At 44.3% G+C, this 18,992-nt stretch overlaps 1 protein-coding gene across 3 annotated transcripts in view; it reads left to right on the plus strand.

The window, feature by feature from the left end:
• The window catches only part of LOC139754585 (parathyroid hormone/parathyroid hormone-related peptide receptor-like), a 187,014-nt gene extending 169,471 nt beyond the window's left edge, over positions 1–17,543 (plus strand). For all 3 annotated transcript variants that reach the window (XM_071671990.1, XM_071671991.1, XM_071671992.1), the window contains 5 exons: positions 1,779–1,935; positions 5,482–5,612; positions 7,428–7,513; positions 10,125–10,305; positions 16,385–17,543. In XM_071671990.1, coding sequence (XP_071528091.1) covers positions 1,779–1,935; positions 5,482–5,612; positions 7,428–7,513; positions 10,125–10,305; positions 16,385–16,534 — 705 coding nt within the window. In that variant the 3' untranslated portion in view covers positions 16,535–17,543. The remainder of the gene's footprint in view (positions 1–1,778; positions 1,936–5,481; positions 5,613–7,427; positions 7,514–10,124; positions 10,306–16,384) is intronic.
• The last annotated feature ends 1,449 nt before the right edge of the window (positions 17,544–18,992 follow it).

The raw sequence follows: 18,992 nt of genomic DNA on the forward strand, positions 1-18,992 counted from the left end.
ATACTTCCCACGTATTCCCTGCGTGTCGTAGAAGGCGACTAAAAGGGGAGGGAGCGGGTGGCTGGAAATCCTCCCCTCTCGTTTTTTTTTTTTTTCTTTTTTTTAATTTTCCAAAAGAAGGAACAGAGAAGGGGGCCAGGTGAGGATATTCCCTCTAAGGCCCAGTCCTCTGTTCATAGCGCTACCTCGCTGATGCGGGAAATGGCGAATAGTACGAAAGAAAAGAAAGAAAATAATAATAATAATAATAATAATAATAATAATAATAATAATAATAATGATAACAATAATAAAAATTATAATAATAATGCATATTCTAGAACAAGTTTCGTAAATAAATAGAATGTTTTTGTTCAAATGTTCGTAAGGCATAAATCTCAACTTGTCTCGAACAGTTATCAAAATATCAAAGTTAGAATATTTCACAAATGTTACTCTTCACAAAAAGGCTAGAAAACTGATGCAAATTATTTTGTAAAAACCTGACAATTTTGTCATAACTACATAATCGTAGGTTATTATATGACATTTGAAATAGATACAGGTAACGCGGTGGCTGCCGGTATAAGAGCAATTGTAGTACTGGTTATATCTATTTTGGATTATAATCATAAAAGAATAAAAGATACTAGAAATTAACAGCAGTTTCATAATTGTTGCAACATGTACGTGGTGAGGAGTGTCATGCAGTAATGCCAGGGTCGTAGTAGAGACTACAGAAGGAAACTGAGCAACATGATAAACTGCACAGTATCTTCCTACAACTGATGGGTCAGAGGCACGTGTAACTGGGTCACACCATCGCACCTCTGACCCACATAACATTTCGTCTGAGTCTTATTGCGGTTCCCCTGGCCAACACCAGGTCATCAGTCTCAACTATGGTGTAATGCCCTTTGTTGTGGAGTCTCTCGCGCCTTCCTGCCTTATCTAAAGTTTTTTATCATCTCACAGTGTATCTGGTCATTACCAGTATCATCTCTCTCTCTGTCTCTACTTCAGTCACTGTACCATTACATCAACTCGCGCCCGGCCACATGCTGTGCCATCTCCGTGTCTTCCTATGTCAAAGAAAGTTGCGGTAGTGAGGGAAGTCTGATTCAAAGACTTGACGAGGGTATGCTGAAACAGTGCTGACATATGGAGAGGATGAGTGAAGAGAGACTCATACACATGATCTACCTTTCAGAAACCGGTGAAGCAAGAGGGGAAAGCGAAGCGAGACAAAAGAGGAGATAGAGGGATGGAGTGGAAGAGGGTTTGGGGGCAACGTAGCCAGAACATTTAGGATGACAAGTAGCGTGAGTTAGATAGAAGGAATTGCATCGAAATGGTACTAGGGAACGGGATGGCACGTGCCGTTAATGGGCATATGAAATGGTCAAATAAGATAAATGAAGCAATCTGTAGGACTCGTCCGTAGATGGAAAACTTTGGTACAAATTTGGTGGACAATGCTCGCTCGTTCCTGAGATTCCCCAATCAAGTGGAAAAGATAATCAGGTAGAGAGAGTTTATCTAGTAGTGGTGTCACCAATATGTCCTGACTTCTTCACAACCATTCTACATACATCAACCTTATCTCCACTATGTACGCTCTCAACATCATTAACATTATGTCTTTTCTCCGTACCTGGTACCACTGTGGATGTGCCACGCTCCTCCTACCTGGTGCCACTGTAAATGTACTATGCTCCCCGTGCCTGGTGCCACTGTGAACATACCACATCCTCCGTACCTGGTGCCACTGTGGACGTGTGTGGGCGTGGTTGCCTCAGAACCCTCCGTGGTGCATCACGCTGAACCTCCTCACTAAGTACACCAGCCTCAGTAACTACATGTGGTACCTGTGTGAAGGATTCTACCTGCACAAACTCCTCGCCTCTGCCTTCGCCGAACAGAACAGCCTCGTCGTTTTCTACCTGATTGGCTGGGGTAAGTGTGATTTCCTTCTGATTGGCTGGGGTAAGTATGAGTTCCTTCTGATTGGCTGGGGTAAATCAAAGTTCCTACTGATAGGCTGGAATGAGTGTACAAGGGTATCATAATTGGCTGCTATGGTGAATTTCACTGCTTTCTGACTGGCTGCGAGTCATCTAGTGCATCCTGACTGGCTCGAGAGTGTGACCGGAAGCATCCTGACTGGTTACCTGAGTTCACAGTAATTGGCTACGGCGAGTGAGAGAATGACTGGCTGTAGAGAATGTCCACAAGGAAGGCTCCTGACTGTCGAGGGTGTGTGTCATCACGTCTCATGACCGACTATATCCAGTACTTGACCGCAACCTGATCACACTTTAGCTTCCCTCTGCTGTCTTGCTGGCTGGCGCGTGTGCCACCACTCCCTTGGGACTGACCGGTGTAGATATCTTCCCGCCTCCTAATTAGCTGGGGTGAATATCCAAATGGCTCTTAATTAGTTGAAGGAGAGTGTTCAAAGACCTCCTGATTGGCTAAAAGAACGACGGGGCTGAGTATTATCCTACTGCTCTTTGATTGGCTAAGTGGCTCTATTTACTGGACTGCATTCACTGAGTGGCTCTCTGACTGCACTTGTTTCCTAATGGATCACAAGAATCTACGTATCTCGTGTTCGACTGAGATTAATTTCCTGTAGCATTCTAATCAGGTGGTTGATTGTCTTTGTGGCTGGTGAGTGTGACTCATGAGGGTGGGTCCTATTGCTCCCTCATTAGCAACGGGTCATCTTAGCGCGTCCTGAATACACTGTGTGATTGGCATCTTGCAATATCAGTTGAGTTGCCTCTTACCACGTGACTGTCTGGAACAAAAGCCCCCTGACTGATTGGCTGACTGACTGACTGACTGAGTGTCTTGGTTCTTCTAGGAGGATCAGATGAGCGTTCTGATTACCCACAGATCATCCTGCTGCATGCTGAGTGTGGCGTGAATAAATATAAGGATTCTGTAGCAGTGACTGGGATGAGCGTGCTGGTGTACTGATAGGCAGCCAGTGTTGTGTCTCCTGTATGGCAGGCCAGGCGCGTTCTGAGTGGACCTGAAGCGCCAGCTGGGATGTGAGCGATACTGATAAAATCTCAATTATACTAAGATAATTAAATTCTTACTCAATAATGATTTTTATTCAAATTAAATTTGTGGGATGCATGAATAATCCTTTATACCTTGTTTAATTATGTATCCACAATGACCTAGTACACACACAAACACACACACACACACACACACACACACACACACACACACACAGATGACGCATAGTTCATGATGGAAGTGAAAGGCGAGGAGAAAGGCACCAGCCGACAGCAGACCTGGCCAGCCTGTAAAGTGTTACATGGTCGATGAAATTCAGCCCGGGTGAAGGTAAATTAACGAGGATGGGTCACAATAAAGGTGGGCCACACTGTCAATGAATTTCATCCTGTATGAAACTGAAATACCCAGAGGATCTGTATATGACAGAGACCTCGGGGTTGACATCGTCCCTAACCTGTCGCTAGAGGAGACAAACTGTCTGCTGGCAAATATTAGAAAAGCTTTCAAGTATGAGGGTAAGGCAATACTGAGCAAGCTGCTCACGTCCTACATGAGGCCAAAACTAGAATATGCTTCTCAGGTCTGGTCACTGCACCTAACACAACACAAAGAACTAACAGAGAAGGTCCAGAAAAGGTCAACCAAGATGGTACGGGAATCAAAGGAGCTAAGCTACACTGAAAGGCTAGAGGCCTTCTATTTGCCTACTATGGTAGAAAGAAGAGTAAGGAGTGACCTGATCACAAATTTTAACCCCTGGAACTAGACTATATACGTCAACATCAGCCGTGACGGTACGACCCTTGGGCATGACAACCTGACCTCCGACCTAACCTTTAAAGAGTCAGGTGAAAGGTCAGGTCATCATATACCAGAGGGACAAACCACCGCTGTTATCAAAGGTCGTACGGTAATGCTCATCAAGGGTCGTTCAGTCGTTGTTCGAGATAGTAAGAGGAACCAGCGTCGTGCTACCGAGACAGTACAGACCCGGTCAATAACATTAGGTCATTATAGAGCAATAATTATCTAAATATAATGAACAAATTATAAACGACTAATTTGCGACAATTACAATTAACTGTTTTCACAGTTATGTAAAAGCAAATACGATGATTTGATATAATCGTTGCGACTATGTATATGTGCACCAAGGATTCTAAAACTGATACAGCAATGTAAATATTATCATCACCGTAATTGTGAGACTTATACTGGGACAGTAATGTGAGAGTTTGCTGAATAATGCGTCAACCATATACTTAAACACTACTTCAATATTTGCCTGCTGACACTTTGTCTCCTTTACAATTCACCTAAGCTGGACTTCTGGCCAGCGGTTAGGTAATATGTTAACTTCGAATTCTCTCACACACAAAGTCCTGCAGCTTATTTCCTCTTCGATCAAATTTTTATGGAGGTCTTTCACTGCGTTCCATCTTCATTACCTGGCAAATACTACAGTTGAAATTCCTCAACCATATATCAGAATAAATCTGGAGTTTGTCTGGGTCCACTTGTACAGTGATGCATATCCCTTCACCCATTACTTCCCTCACGACCTCGGCATCATCTACAAACATATTTAGGAAGGAGTCTAATCCTCCTAGGAAGTCATGTGCACAGATCAAGAAGACCGATAGTCCCCGAGTCCAGCCCTGCGGCACGCCACTGGTGACCTCCACCCATTTCGAGAAGGTTCCTCTGACATGCGTCCTTTGTTCCCCTCCAGATACACACAGGCCACCAACCCTTCCCTCTTGTTCACAACAGAACTCACTCTTATAGAAGTCAATCAGGTTTGCTACGTATGACCTTCGACTGAAGCCACATTATCTCGTACTCTAATAGTTTCTCCTATGCAGGTAGTCATCCATCTGCTTTCTGTTTAGCGTTTCTAGTTTTCTGCATGCCACACTCGTCAGGGACTCTGGTCAGTAGTCCAGTGCAACTTCATGTTCATCCTTCCCAAAGACAAGCACGACATTATCTTCTTCGATTCCTCTGGCACTTCACCTTCCTCCAGTAACATTATGAACAATACTTCCAGCGGCCTGGCAAGCGTACCCACACACATCCTCACCATGTATGGATAACCTTCATCTGGTCCATGGGCCTCCACACCCTCATGTGGAGTACATATGTTTGCAGTGCTGGTGACTGTACATTGCCCCCACGTACAGCAGGTGCTCCAGCAGTGTTCCCACCGCTACCACTAACCAGGTACACTTCCCCACAGACAGTGGTTTCTCTACAGGGTTTCCATCCACCATGTACACAACCATGTACAGTAGGTGCTTCAGCAAGGTTTCCATTGTTACCACTGACCCACGTACAGCAGGTGTTCCCGTAAGGATACTGGTGGAGCAACCACATATGTTCCCCCACGTACACCACCACACAAACAAAATACCGTCCCCGTAGAGTTCCCGTTGAGCCCCTAGTACAGCAGTGTCCCCGCAGGGTTCCCGCTGGTGCCGCTGACGGTGTACAGCGTGGTGCGAGGCCTGGGCGAGGACAACACACACTGCTGGATCGTCCCCAATGAGAGACTGGACTGGATCATCAACCTGCCGCCCCTCCTGGCCATCCTGGTGTGTCTCGTGGTCTGGGCGGGGAGGGTGTCAGGGCCGCGTCATGGGCGGGTTTGGGTCCCTGGGCATGGGCGGGTGCGGGTCCTGGGGCACGGGTGTAGGGGTGCTGAAGGGTGTGGCTGAGTGTGGAAGTGTTGGGGTCTGGAGGGAATATGAGAGTGTTGGTGTTGGAGAAAGTGTAAACAACCTTGTTCGTGCTGGAGAGGAGACTATGTCGGTGTAATTACCCACCTACGTAGGTAATCACATGCGGCCTGCAGTGACTACGTCCTCAGTCATCATAATCCACAACTCTTATCCTATAAAAGTATTTCTTTACATCTTTTTCTAACAAGAGTCTTGCTTAATTTAATGTTACAGTATTTCCTCTGGTTGTTCTACCCCTGCGTCTGACTGTGTGTGTGTGTGTGTGCGTGTGTGTGTGTGTGTGTGTGTGTGTGTGTGTGTGTGTGTGTGTGTGTGTGTGTGTGTGTGTGTGAGGGCCAGGAGTAACGTGTGCGCTGGTTGGTGAGCGTGGGAGAATGATTGGTGTTATTGGGGGAGGAGATTTTCCTGTATGCTTGGTTGAGTGGGCGAGGGAGTCTGGGAGAGGATTTGGGGAAGGGGATTTCGGGAAGGGTTTTGGGGAAAGGATCTGAGGTGTGTGAGGGAATGGGTTATTCTATGTTTGTCTTTGGAGGAGGAGGTGGGTGAGTTGGTTATTCTGTCCATTTGTGGGTAAATATTTGAGCGTTTTTGTGTGGCTCTTTCTGTGTGAGAAAAAAAATGACCGTCACATGTGCTGGTCATTATCTAAGAATAATGAAACCTGTCCTTATCAAGTGCCTTTCTTGAGAGAGAGAGAGAGAGAGAGAGAGAGAGAGAGAGAGAGAGAGAGAGAGAGAGAGAGAGAGAGAGAGAGAGAGAGAGAGAGAGAGAGTACATAAAGCACTTGGAACGAGATTTTGCCAAAATGCAGAGCCAGGAGGGCTCACCGCTGGATAGTCTCGAGTTATGAAAAACCCATCTTGTGGGTGACGTGTTGTCAAGTGTTACGTGGACGGGGTTATGTGTCTGTGGACTGAATGCCAGCTGCCCGCCTGTGGCCCAAAGTAGGGAAACTTGAGATCTACTGAAGTGTTGGTTCACTGGAGTGACTGAGAGAGACCTCAGCATCAAACCATTGTATGAGGCCTTAAAACTGTTAACGTTGTTCACTTTACACTTGGTTTCACAACATTACAGGAGATCAGGCACCTTACAAACTGCACAGTGTGAGGTCACGACTTAAAATCTGGTCTGGAAGCCTAGAATTAAAGTTCTGTGTTCGTAATGCAGCGCCATAACCAAGTATTTGGGTAACAATCTAAGATGTGCATGTGAAGGCCGGAATGGGCGTTCGAAACTCTAAAGTCAGGTGCGAAGCTTCGGAATGCGGGTTTAAATGTCTAACCCATGGGTTTAAATCCAGGAATATAGCCTCGAAATCCCCAAAGTTGGGTTTGAACGCTCAGAATGTTCGAACTAAGTATTCACAACTGTTATCATGGGGTCGAAGCATGTAATAGTGTTCAAATATCTTCTATGCATCAAATTCTCTGCAAATCTTTTTTATTTCCAAACTGAATTAAAAAGTTCAGGTTGGGATAAACTGTAAGAGCAGCTTATTATGTATTAACCTCATGATCCTCTCTCTCTCTCTCTCTCTCTCTCTCTCTCTCTCTCTCTCTCTCTCTCTCTCTCTCTCTCTCTCTCTCTCTCTCTCTCTCTCTCTGATACTAGCCACCGTGATCTCTCCCTCTCCCGGTAGTAACGCCTCCTGGTCTCTCCCTGTAGATCAACATAATCTTCGTGGTCAACATCATACGCATCCTGGTCAGCAAGGTCAGGGCCACCAACGCCAACGAGCCCAGCCAGTACCGGTGAGTGGCCAGCCTCTCTCCCTCAGTCTGTAGTGACCAGCCCACCTCTCCCTCTTCTCCCTCTCTACCTCTGGTATTGATCTGTCTCTTTTTGTCTGCCTGTCTACTTCTCATATCGATCTGTCTCTTTTTGTCTGTCTACCTCTGGTAGTGTATGACATTCCATGTATCATTGGCTCTTCCTAAGATCCATTTTCACATGAATTTCCTTGTCTCTGTATATCTGTTTACACTCGCAGCAACGAGGGCACTGCTCAACCATCGTGGATTCCTCCACCAGCCATCTTCGCAGTCACAGTACTCGGAGCCAGTGAGTGAAGTATCCAGCGAGAGGACCTCAAAAGACTAACCCTGGAAGTCATTAGCCATTGTGACGCTACCACAAGCAGCATCGTACTTCACAGGCGACTCTTTGGACCAGACGGAAGGAGGGTCCGTTGTGACATTCCAGACTGGCCAGGGCCAGACTCTCCTCTGGAGACTAAGCAAACGCTGCTCCACTCTACAAACAAGAGCTGATAGCACTATCCAAAGCTCTGCATCACGCACCGACGGAACACTCCGAGTCCCTCATAATCAACATTGACTCCGTACATCCTTACAAGCGCTGCAGCAATCACATTCCAGCGATGACATCAACCTCATGACCTCGATCCTTGCGACACCCCAGGGGTTTCCAGCCAAGTCATCCTCCATTGGATTCCCCGCCACAAAGGGAGAGAGGAAAATGAGATCGCCGGCGAGGCGGCCAAGTCAGCCATTCGTTTCGCCAACGTAAGCACACATGTTTCAGTGAGACTGAGGCAAAGAAAGAACCACATAAGAAATGTAGCAAGGCGCCGCACGATGAACAACTTCCTCCACATCTTCAACGACGGGTCCATTTCTGCCAGATGGCACCTGGTGGCCACGCGCGGAGAACCATCGTACACTGATGAGACATTATCGAGACAGACCCAAGTCACTCCTCATCGACAAAGACTAAGGTACAAATGTGGTAGTGATGTACTTGGCAGAATGTCGACGGAGTCATCGAGGAATGAGCATGGTGTCAGGAGCCAGCAACAGGCCAACTGGAACACCACCTCTTGACAGCGAAGTGACACCCAGTCTCCGGGACTTATAGAGCAGACGACCATACAATACCGCCAGCATCACTAAGTCTGCAGGACTCAGACCCAACACGTGCAAAACCTGCTCCGTGTTATCACAAGATATCATCCGCTCAGACCAACTAAACGTTGTTGCCAGCAAGAGCGATTCCCAGGGATCAAGCCTCTGGCTCCAGGGTGACGACGCGCCACTCCCAGCCTGACCACCTCCAAGAGTGGAAGGCGGTGGTGAGCGTTTACTGACCAGAGGCCTGCACACACTTGCGCGCCTCTTGTGTCTTTCTACATCAATAGGCAAAGTCAGCAAACATGTCTGCTGGGTTATCCAGCCATTCCATCCGGCATGTCTGCTGTGTCTTTTTTTTTTTTCCTAAATCAACAGGTGGAGTTGGAGCAGACAGCCCCAGCCGGAATCACTGAACGGGTCGCCAGAACCAAAAGGCCCGTGCCACACCCGATGTGGGACAATCTCCACACACAAAACACTAGTCTGATTCATTCCTGAAAATGATCCCAAGATGGTAAAGCGGAACATCGACATCTACAGAGTTCTGCCCAACAGACTCTCTTAATGACACTTGAAAGACTATAAAGGCTCTAGGGAAAATGAATAGATAAAACTGCATAGAAAGATATGCTTCTAGGTTGTTTAACATGTCTAAAATAATGCACCCGATCTAGAGACTGAGTGTGAACGAATGTGGCCTTTGTCGTCTTTTCCTAGAGCTACCTCGCGTACATCCGGGGGGATGGGGTTGCCATTTCATGTGTGGTGGGGTGGCGACGAGAATGGATAAAAGCAGCACGAATATGTACATGTGTATATATGTAAGCGTCAGTGCATGTATATGTATGTATACGTCGAAACGTATAGGTATGTACATATAAGTGTGTGGGCGTATATATATATACATGTATATGTGGGTGGGTTGGGCCATTCTTTCGTCTGTTTTCTTGCGCTACCTCGCTAACGCGGGAGACAGCGACAAAGTATAATACATATATATATATATATATATATATATATATATATATATATATATATATATATATATATATATATATATATCAAATTGAAGGACTTTCTATCCTACCTTTCAGTGTCTTCGATTCTCTCTTCTTCCTTCTTCTATAATACCCTTCATCTACCACAAACCTTCCTTCCGTACGAATATTAAGAACACTTAAGAAACGTTAATAGTTTGCCTCATTAATCACAAGTTGCACAACGCATGTATCACACTACTCGCACATAACAACACACTTGAGGAATGGCCCAACATTCTTATTAAAGAATCACTGTTATCTTTACTGAGGTCCTCATCCATGATCTGTCTCATACGTCCTGAAGGTGAGTAAATTTGTGTGCACCAATGTACGGAGTCAGGCAGAGGCGGTGGAGGTGTGTGGCAGGGAACACGAGCACCTGTACCTCACCTGGAAGATACCACCGCACACACCCCTGCTGCCACCAATGTACGGTGTTCCTCCCCCGGCAGGAAGGCGGTGCGCGCCACCATGATGGTGGTGCCGCTGTTCGGCCTCCAGTACATCGTGACCATCTACCGGCACCAGGAGCTGGGCTGTGACTGGCACGACCTCTACCAGATCTTCAACAACGTGATAGAGGGCAGCACCGGGGCCGTTGTTGCCATCATCTTCTGTTACACCAACGGAGAGGTACTGTTGTCTACTTCTGTAATGTTCCTGACTCCGTTGCCTGTCCCTCCCTGCCTGTTACACCAACGGGGAGGGACTGTTGTCCACTTCCGTTATGTTCCTGCTCTGTTGCCTGCCTCCCTGCATCTCATGTCTCGTCCACTTCATAAAATTTTCATTTTTTAGTTGTGAGAAGGTTTGACGGCATCCAACTGATCCGTAAATACTTCAGATTTTTTTTTTCTTTTTCCGTGACTTACAACCCACTGACCCAGGTTGCTGCATTCACTATTATTACTCTTTATTCACAAGTATAACAGTACTTCAGTAGATGGTGCTCTAATTACTTCCGTCACCTACCTACGTTATCACAGTAGTCATTTTTTATATTGCAGTCTGAAACATTGAAGTGAAACGGAAAGAATAACCCCATGTCACGACAGAGATGAACAGTGTGATAACATGTTCACTCCGGTGGACTGAGTTACTTATGTTCTGAGCGTAAACCATCAGCAGAGGTCGTGAAAACCTTCTCGTTACCGCTGATCTCGTCTGTAGTTACAACTCCAACCTTGACCCTCGCATCTGGAGGTCGTGGACAATAACATGAAAATTGACAAGTAATACACTTTCGTATGTTTATGAATGTGAAAGAACTTCTCAATCATTTGATTTTGGTAAATGTGAGACGCACTGATTGTCTCTCAACACCTTAGAAAGAGGAATAATTGATGATATTCAAATGAAAGTGGTTAGGATTTGTCCGTCAGGTTAATAAAACAGGTTAAAATATTAGAAGATAGTGCAAGTTGGGCGGAGATGACGAGGATGGCCAGAGTGTGCCAGACCACACGACACTGTAACGTAACGATAACATAACACACCAGCTACTCTGCATGACGGAGAGCAGCAGGTGTATCTCTCTATCTACGTCACGTTTTCCATTAATAACAATGCTACTTACCCGTTGCTGGCACAAGGTAATGGTTACATTCATTCTCCTCTCACTCGTTTATTCAGGCAGGAACGATCAGCTCTGGTGATCAGTATAAAAGATCAAAGACACAGTGTGCTGGAGTACCTGACACTCTAGGGAAAAAGAAAAACCTTTTTGTCAAACACGACACTTGCTAAGATGAGGTCCTGAGTGATCGATGACACAGTATAGTGTCAGTGTCAGAGCTCGACGGTGACCTGTGTATAACCTGATATATCAGGGTCAAATGAAGACGATGACCTGGCTCTGACCTAGCAAAGGCCAGGACAAGAAGATCCTATAACAAGACTGTTTACACGATCCCTGATGGCACTGCTCCGGCAGTGATCAATATGGATGAGGGGGAGGGTGTCTACGGGCCAGGGCAGCTCCGAAGATTAATACCACAGGTTCTGATCTTATACCACTCCATCATCCAGACACAGTATACACGACCCTCAACTCCAGCCTCACCGCATCCCCCGTCCTCCAGGGGAGTTTACCCGTGTTATTTTAGCAATAAATACATCTTCAAGAAACGCATACACTATACAGATGAGAATTCTGAATTAATATATTAATTAAGGATGGAAATAGGGAAGATACAGAATAACTCTACTTTCCAGCAACATAAATACAACAATATCCACTGAGGGAAATATGTCACATGCTGAGCTCCTCCTCATTACTGACACACAACACCGAGATTACCTGCTGGAGGAGACATGGTGGTGACGTGTCAGAGTTACCGATAACTTTCAGCTCGTCTCTACCACCATACCAGCTGCCGGAGCCGTGCAACACCTCACATTACCTGGATATTTTCCATAGAATGATAACACCGTCACACTCCTCTTTATTTGTTCCACTGCCACTCTGTAACATAGCGTGTGTGAGCGTCTATGTTGTGGTGACAGGTGATGCGAAGTGATGGTGTCGTGTACTGGGGTGATGCTAAGCAGCGCAAACCAAAACTGTCGTGCTGTGCACTGTCCAGGTATGTCATCGTGTTCAGCGGTGCCATTATACTGTGTCTGGGTTCTTTTCAATGGCGAGGATTAAGAGAGGAGTATGGAAACACGGGTGATGTGGCTCAGGCCAGGTGCTGTGCAAGATTAAGTAAGAAGATGAGTTGAGACGACGTATGCAGGCATAGCAGGAGTCCAGTGGCACTGGTGCAGAAACAGGTGTGGTATAGGAGTGAGTCCCTGAGTCTCGTGAAGCAGCTACAGGAGAGGTGGTGTGACATGATCGCGAGGTCGTGAAGCAAACGAGAAAGGCCAAGGTCCCGAGGCTTTGTTGCCAGTGTGACAGGAGTTTGTTGAGGTTCTGTAGTTTACAAAGTACCCGTCAGCTGTTGGGTCTGTGCTGCAGCGACAGAGCCGCAGCCAAGATTCTATAGGAACTGCAGTAGAAAATGGCGTTGATGATGTCCCACGAGGATCCTGCTTGAGGAGGCCATGGGATATGGGACACCACAAAGTCCCTGCTCTAGAGTGATGAACCATGAGTCACATGGTGGACGTCTGCAGGTGTCTGAGAGCCAGGTAACCAAGTGACTGCCCTTACTGATGCGAGGGTCTTTAAAGGGAAAGTTAGGTCGGCCATGCCAGCAGAGTTAATTGTACAGACGTGGCCTCCATGTAATTACGACGGGCCCCTGGAGGAACATGGGGGATATTTGATTGGTGGAGTTCAAACATGGATGGACCTCCTGCTGTGAAGGTCATTGCTGTGTTCCTGCTTGGGCCCTTGACCTATAACCTTCCCTAGGTCACATGAGGTCACATAAGGTCGATGATAAATAATAGCAGATCAGGGGGCCGGCTGCCTGTTAGAGTATGATTAGATTACGACCGCGTGAGCTGAACTATTTCATAACCGTCATTCAGCGATGACTGCGTCATTTGTAGCGACGCTCCGTCGTGTTTTCTGGTGGGCAGGTATGTTGTCGTGTTAGACAGAGCGCAACTGTGTTCTTGTGTTATGTAGTGCGCAGCTATGTTTATGTGTCATGTAATGCAAAACTGTACTGCCATGTTATGTAGTATGCCGCTATGATATGCTATGTAGTGCGCAATCATGATGTCATGTTAAACAATGCGAAACCCAGTTTTCATGTTATGTTGTGCGCAGCCATTATGAAGTGTTATGTAGCACACGGCGATGATCCTGTCTTATGCATATATACCTAACACTGTGAGTCACACAATGTCCTGACACGGACTGTATGTGTGTGTGTGTGTGTGTGTGTGTGTGTGTGTGTGTGTGTGTGTGTGTGTGTGTGTAAGTGATTACTCCTTGTAATTACTATTTGTGTGTTAGGGAGAAAGACTTTTACACTCGTGTTGCCCCGTTTCTTAACCTTGTTTATGTTCCATATGTGTGTATACACACACACACACACACACACACACACACACACACACACACACACACATACATCAGCCGAGGGCAGGTACACTATTCATCGACCAACATCGAGAAGAGGATGAACACTTGGCTTGGGAATGGAGTACCTGACACGCCTATGATTCGAGCCCATTCACCAGACACACTCAGCAGACCTATACTTCTGTAATTCGAAGTCCGTGATTCTTCAGGCACCTCACCTTTAGCCATACATACACTGATTATACTAAATTACCAATGAACTACACTGCTACTCCCTTTCTTGAGAAATTTATCTGCAATCCCATCCACTTCAACCGCCTTGCCGCACTTCATCTTAGGCAAGACTTTCACCATCTCCTCTCTTTTCATTAAACCACCAGCCATGACTCTCTCACTTCACATAGCTCCACTTGCCAATGTATACCAGAGGGTGTAACATAATGGAGAGTCTCGACGAATATCTAATGGTAAAAAACTATACATTTCATCCCTCGTGTCTTCAATCCCTGGTACTGTGATGACTTAATGTTTCTACGTGTTTATATTTCTGGTCCATACACTCAGTACCCTGTAATGGATTTATATATCATTTCAGTCAATGTTGTCATGATTTTTACAGTAGTCGTAGTTTACAGTAGTAGCATCTGTAGTTTACAGTAGTAGTCATAGTGGTAGTTTACAGAAACAGTAGTGTTAGTTGTTTACAGTAGTACTCATATCTATTCATCATCTTTATTGTTATCAACACTACCATCACTAATGATATCATTTTGTTACATAATTACCATACTCCGTCAGAACGACTAACAGCATAATAATTATAAATGTAATCATAATAATAATAATAATAATAATAATAATAATAATAATAATAGTAACAAATATTATCAGTATCATAATCATCATTGTCATTCCTGTCATTATCATAAATTATCATTATCATTATTATCAAAATCATCAATATTATTACTATTATCAATGTTATTATTATTATTATTATTATTATTATTATTATTATTATTATTATTATTAATATTATTATCATTTTTATCATTATTATTATAATCATTATCATAATCATCATTAACATTATTGTCATCATTATATTATTATCATTATTCATATTATCAATATTATTATTATTACTATTATTATTATTATTATTATTATCATTATTATTATTATTATATCATCATCATTATTACTATTATCATCATTATTATTATTATCATTATTATTATCATTCCTATTATTATTATCCTCTGAGTCCATGGGGAAAATGAAACACGATAAGTTCCCAAGTGCACTTTCGTGTAATAATTACATCAGGGGAGATACAAGAAAGAAATATAAGTCAGTTGATATAAAAACGAAAATACGTAGTTAGGATGCCATATCTTGATCAGGAACTCACCAGAAGATTCTCCTGGATGCACCTATAAAGTGCCACGTAGAAATTGTGATAAGTTTCATGTTGGGCAGACTGGTAAGGATTTTTCTGTTAGACTTTAGCAACATGAATATAGTATAAGAACAGGGCAAGAATAAAATGCATTGTTTAATCACGTTAAAAGCTATGATCATTGCACTGATTGGGGTAATGCCATCTCAGTCATGAACTCTGACTCCAGTACCACGAGAAATATTATTAAATCTTCTATTATTAAATACAGAAAGAATTATAACCTTAATATTAGTAAAGGTCTATACAAATTGGATAGCTTTATTGTTGATAAAATTTGTAAACGTTTCCCCTTCTTGTTCGCATAATAAGTTTGTCTGTCTTGGACAGTCACTTGTTTACCAAATGGCGCCTTAGATACGTCTCTTCGTTTTTTATCAAGTGACATATTTTTCTTTCCTGTATCTCCCCTGATGATATGATTATTACACGAAAGTGCACTTGGAAACTTATCGTGTTTCATTTTCCCCGTGGACTCATAGGAATATATATATATATATATATATATATATATATATATATATATATATATATATATATATATATATATATATATATATATATATATATATATATATATATGTTCCATGACCCTCTCAGAGAGATTGGTCCCGAAGTAATTATTACTTTTTGTTTACCTTTTTAAAACCGTATAATATGAAAATAAACCAGAGGTTGGTCATTACATGATATACAAGCAGGATACAGGAATGTGACCATTATAAACATTTTCAGCAGAAAGCATACTTGATGACGACACAGGTTATCACAATACAGCAATATAGTTCATCTGTTATAACCAGGTTACTTGCAGTAATGTTTGGTTTCTTATTAGATTTTCTTCCTTTATCATCTAGCTGGCCTTTATCTGAGCTTATTATCATCTTGTTAAAAATGATAACCAATATTAGATAACACTGTAATAAAGCCATCTGGAGGTGATGAAGGTACGGGAGTACTGCAGGACATGAGAACATTACCCTCCAGATTCTTCCCCAATAAAGACATAATTTTCAGACTCAATGAATCTTTACCGAGTGGCCAGGTTGTCTCGAGTGCCACTGTGGTTAGCGGTGTGTGTGGCGTGTTGTTGTCAGCACTCCCCACGCAGTGTGGTGGAGCTCTCACGAAGACCTGGGTGTGCTGGTGAGCTCTCAGACCGTGACGCTGTGTGTCCGTCTTGAAGCCTTGTAAGGCACGTGACTAGAGGGGCTCTCGGCGTCTTGTAAACACCACCCATGACGGAGTTCCCCTGGCTGTTCCGGCAGGTCCTGGCGCTTTTGTCGAGGTCCTTCCAGCGGTTTAAGATGCAGAGGAAGCTGGGTGATAGCCGGGCCAAGAGTGGGGCGGGACTCAGCAACAGGCAGGAGACGAACATGCAGCCTAATGTTACCCAGAGTGACGAGGGGCAGCCGTAGACCCCTGCCAATGTCTTCCTCCTCCTCCTCCTCCTCCTCCTGCTGCCGCCACTCCCACCCAGCCTCTTGCTCATGTTGTTCTCGTCACAGGTTCTACAATGTCGGCCTCTCACTGCTTGCTCGACCTTCACAAAGCCATGTTGTTGTGTTTGCCTGTATCACAACGTTCCTCTGTGTGTGTGTGTGTGTGTGTGTGTGTGTGTGTGTGTGTGTGTGTGTGTGTTTGCTTCCCTAACGGTGACCTCGTCACTGTCTCCATAAGTTATAGCTGTGTTTGCTTTATTAATGAACAATTTCGCCTGTTTATTCTTCCGTACAGTAGTTATCACAGTAGTGGATGTCACTGTGTTCATCTCTCCCTCCTCCGCCACACATCCCTCACTAACAGGTCCTGTGATAACGGCTGCAAATATACTAGTGTGCACAAAGAGCTTGGCATGACGCTATACACGATACATCGTACCTTCCCTGTGATCTATACCTTAATGCAAGTGTTGCTGCCAATACCCTGATCATTCACACATCCCCTTGTACTGTATGTTAATCTCTTATATATTTTTTCTGTTGCTTGTTTATGGCACGCAGTTTTTGCTGTAAAATATTGCTGTGTTGATATTGTTTGCTTTGTTTATATTACAGCTACTTAGATGACTCCCCTCCCCCCCACTCAAGCTTGGTGTGTGTGTGTGTGTGTGTGTGTGAGTGTGTTTCGATGACTAGCAGCAACCCGTCAAGTTTCTGTCAGTCACACGTCAGGACCAGCCACCAATCAGTATCAGTCACCAGCCGGTGTCAGCCACCAATTAACAGTGGTCGCCAGACAGCATCAGTCACCAGTTAGAATCAGTCAGGGTTAGTCACTTAAAATCCTGTCACCAATCAGCATTAATCACCAGTCAGTATCAATTACTAGTCTGCCTCAGCCACAACTCAAAGCCTGTAACCAGGTAAATATATATATATATATATATATATATATATATATATATATATATATATATATATATATATATATATATATATATATATATATTCCCTGGGGATAGGAGAGAAAGAATACTTCCCACGTATTCCCTGCGTGTCGTAGAAGGCGACTAAAAGGGGAGGGAGCGGGGGGCTGGAAATCCTCCCCCTCTCGTTTTTTTTTAATTTTCCAAAAGAAGGAACAGAGAATTGGGCCAGGTGAGGGTATTCCCTCAAAGGCCCAGTCCTCTGTTCTTAACGCTACCTCGCTAATGCGGGAAATGGCGAATAGTTTGAAAGAAAAAGAAAGAATATATATATATATATATATATATATATATATATATAAGCGTCTGAGTGTAGCTTATCTCAGACTGTACCTGCAACACTTCCATGAAACGGTAATCTATTTGTAATTACCAATATGAAATTACCTATTTGTAACTACTACATCTGACTATCTGTTTGTAATTACTCATGCCTGCAGTATGAGGAGGAAGGGGGTTGTCCATTAGTGGGACACCTTGCTTTCATCTGTCTTTATCAGTGTCACATCACTCGTGTCTGGACAGATGGCCTTACTCCAGTGGTGTCTGGATAGACAGCCTTGCTCCAGTGGTGTCTGGATAGACAGCCTTGCTCCAGTGGTGTCTGGATAGACAGCCTTGCTCCAGTGGTGTCTGGATAGACAGCCTTGCTCCAGTGGTGTCTGGATAGACAGCCTTGCTCCAGTGGTGTCTGGATAAAGAGGCTTGCTCCAGTGGTGTCTGGATAGACAGCCTTGCTCCAGTGGTGTCTGGATAGACAGCCTTGCTCCAGTGGTGTCTGGATAAAGAGGCTTGCTCCAGTGGTGTCTGGATAGACAGCCTTGCTCCAGTGGTGTCTGGATAAAGAGGCTTGCTCCAGTGGTGTCTGGAGAAGTATGAACATGACATGAAATTGTCTTTATTCGTTGGTTTTTGTACACCGAATATTTCGAGGCTTGCTCACGTGGGAAACATGATAACATCTGCAACTGCCAGTCTTCCTTCATCTTCTCTCACTGATCTGAATGTTCACACACACACACACACACACACACACACACACACACACACACACACACACATGACCGAGTCGTCTTCATTCCTTCTCCAAATATGCCCCCCTCCCTTAGAGGAGTAATCACTGTACTCCGTCACTGCGTGATGCAGATACGTCGAAAATGTAACTGTTATCATTTCAAGGAGGACATTCTTGGATAATGAAGTAACAGGACTCAACAGAGAGTGTGAGATCACCCAGATCATAGTGAAGGGAGAACAGGAGGAGAGATCACAGTGAGGAAGAACGACCGCCAGTTTTAAATACCGTCTAACTGGAGAAGTTTCCCAGGCAGAAAATTTTCCAGCCACAGAAACCTAACGAAACGAGAGGATGTGACATCGTAGTTAAGAGTGGTAAGTAACGAGAACATTCCTGACGAGAGCGCTCAGGATCTGCTGGTCAAGAATAC

The sequence above is a fragment of the Panulirus ornatus genome, chromosome 17 (genome assembly GCF_036320965.1).
Source record: "Panulirus ornatus isolate Po-2019 chromosome 17, ASM3632096v1, whole genome shotgun sequence".
NCBI classification, from domain to species: domain Eukaryota; kingdom Metazoa; phylum Arthropoda; class Malacostraca; order Decapoda; family Palinuridae; genus Panulirus; species Panulirus ornatus.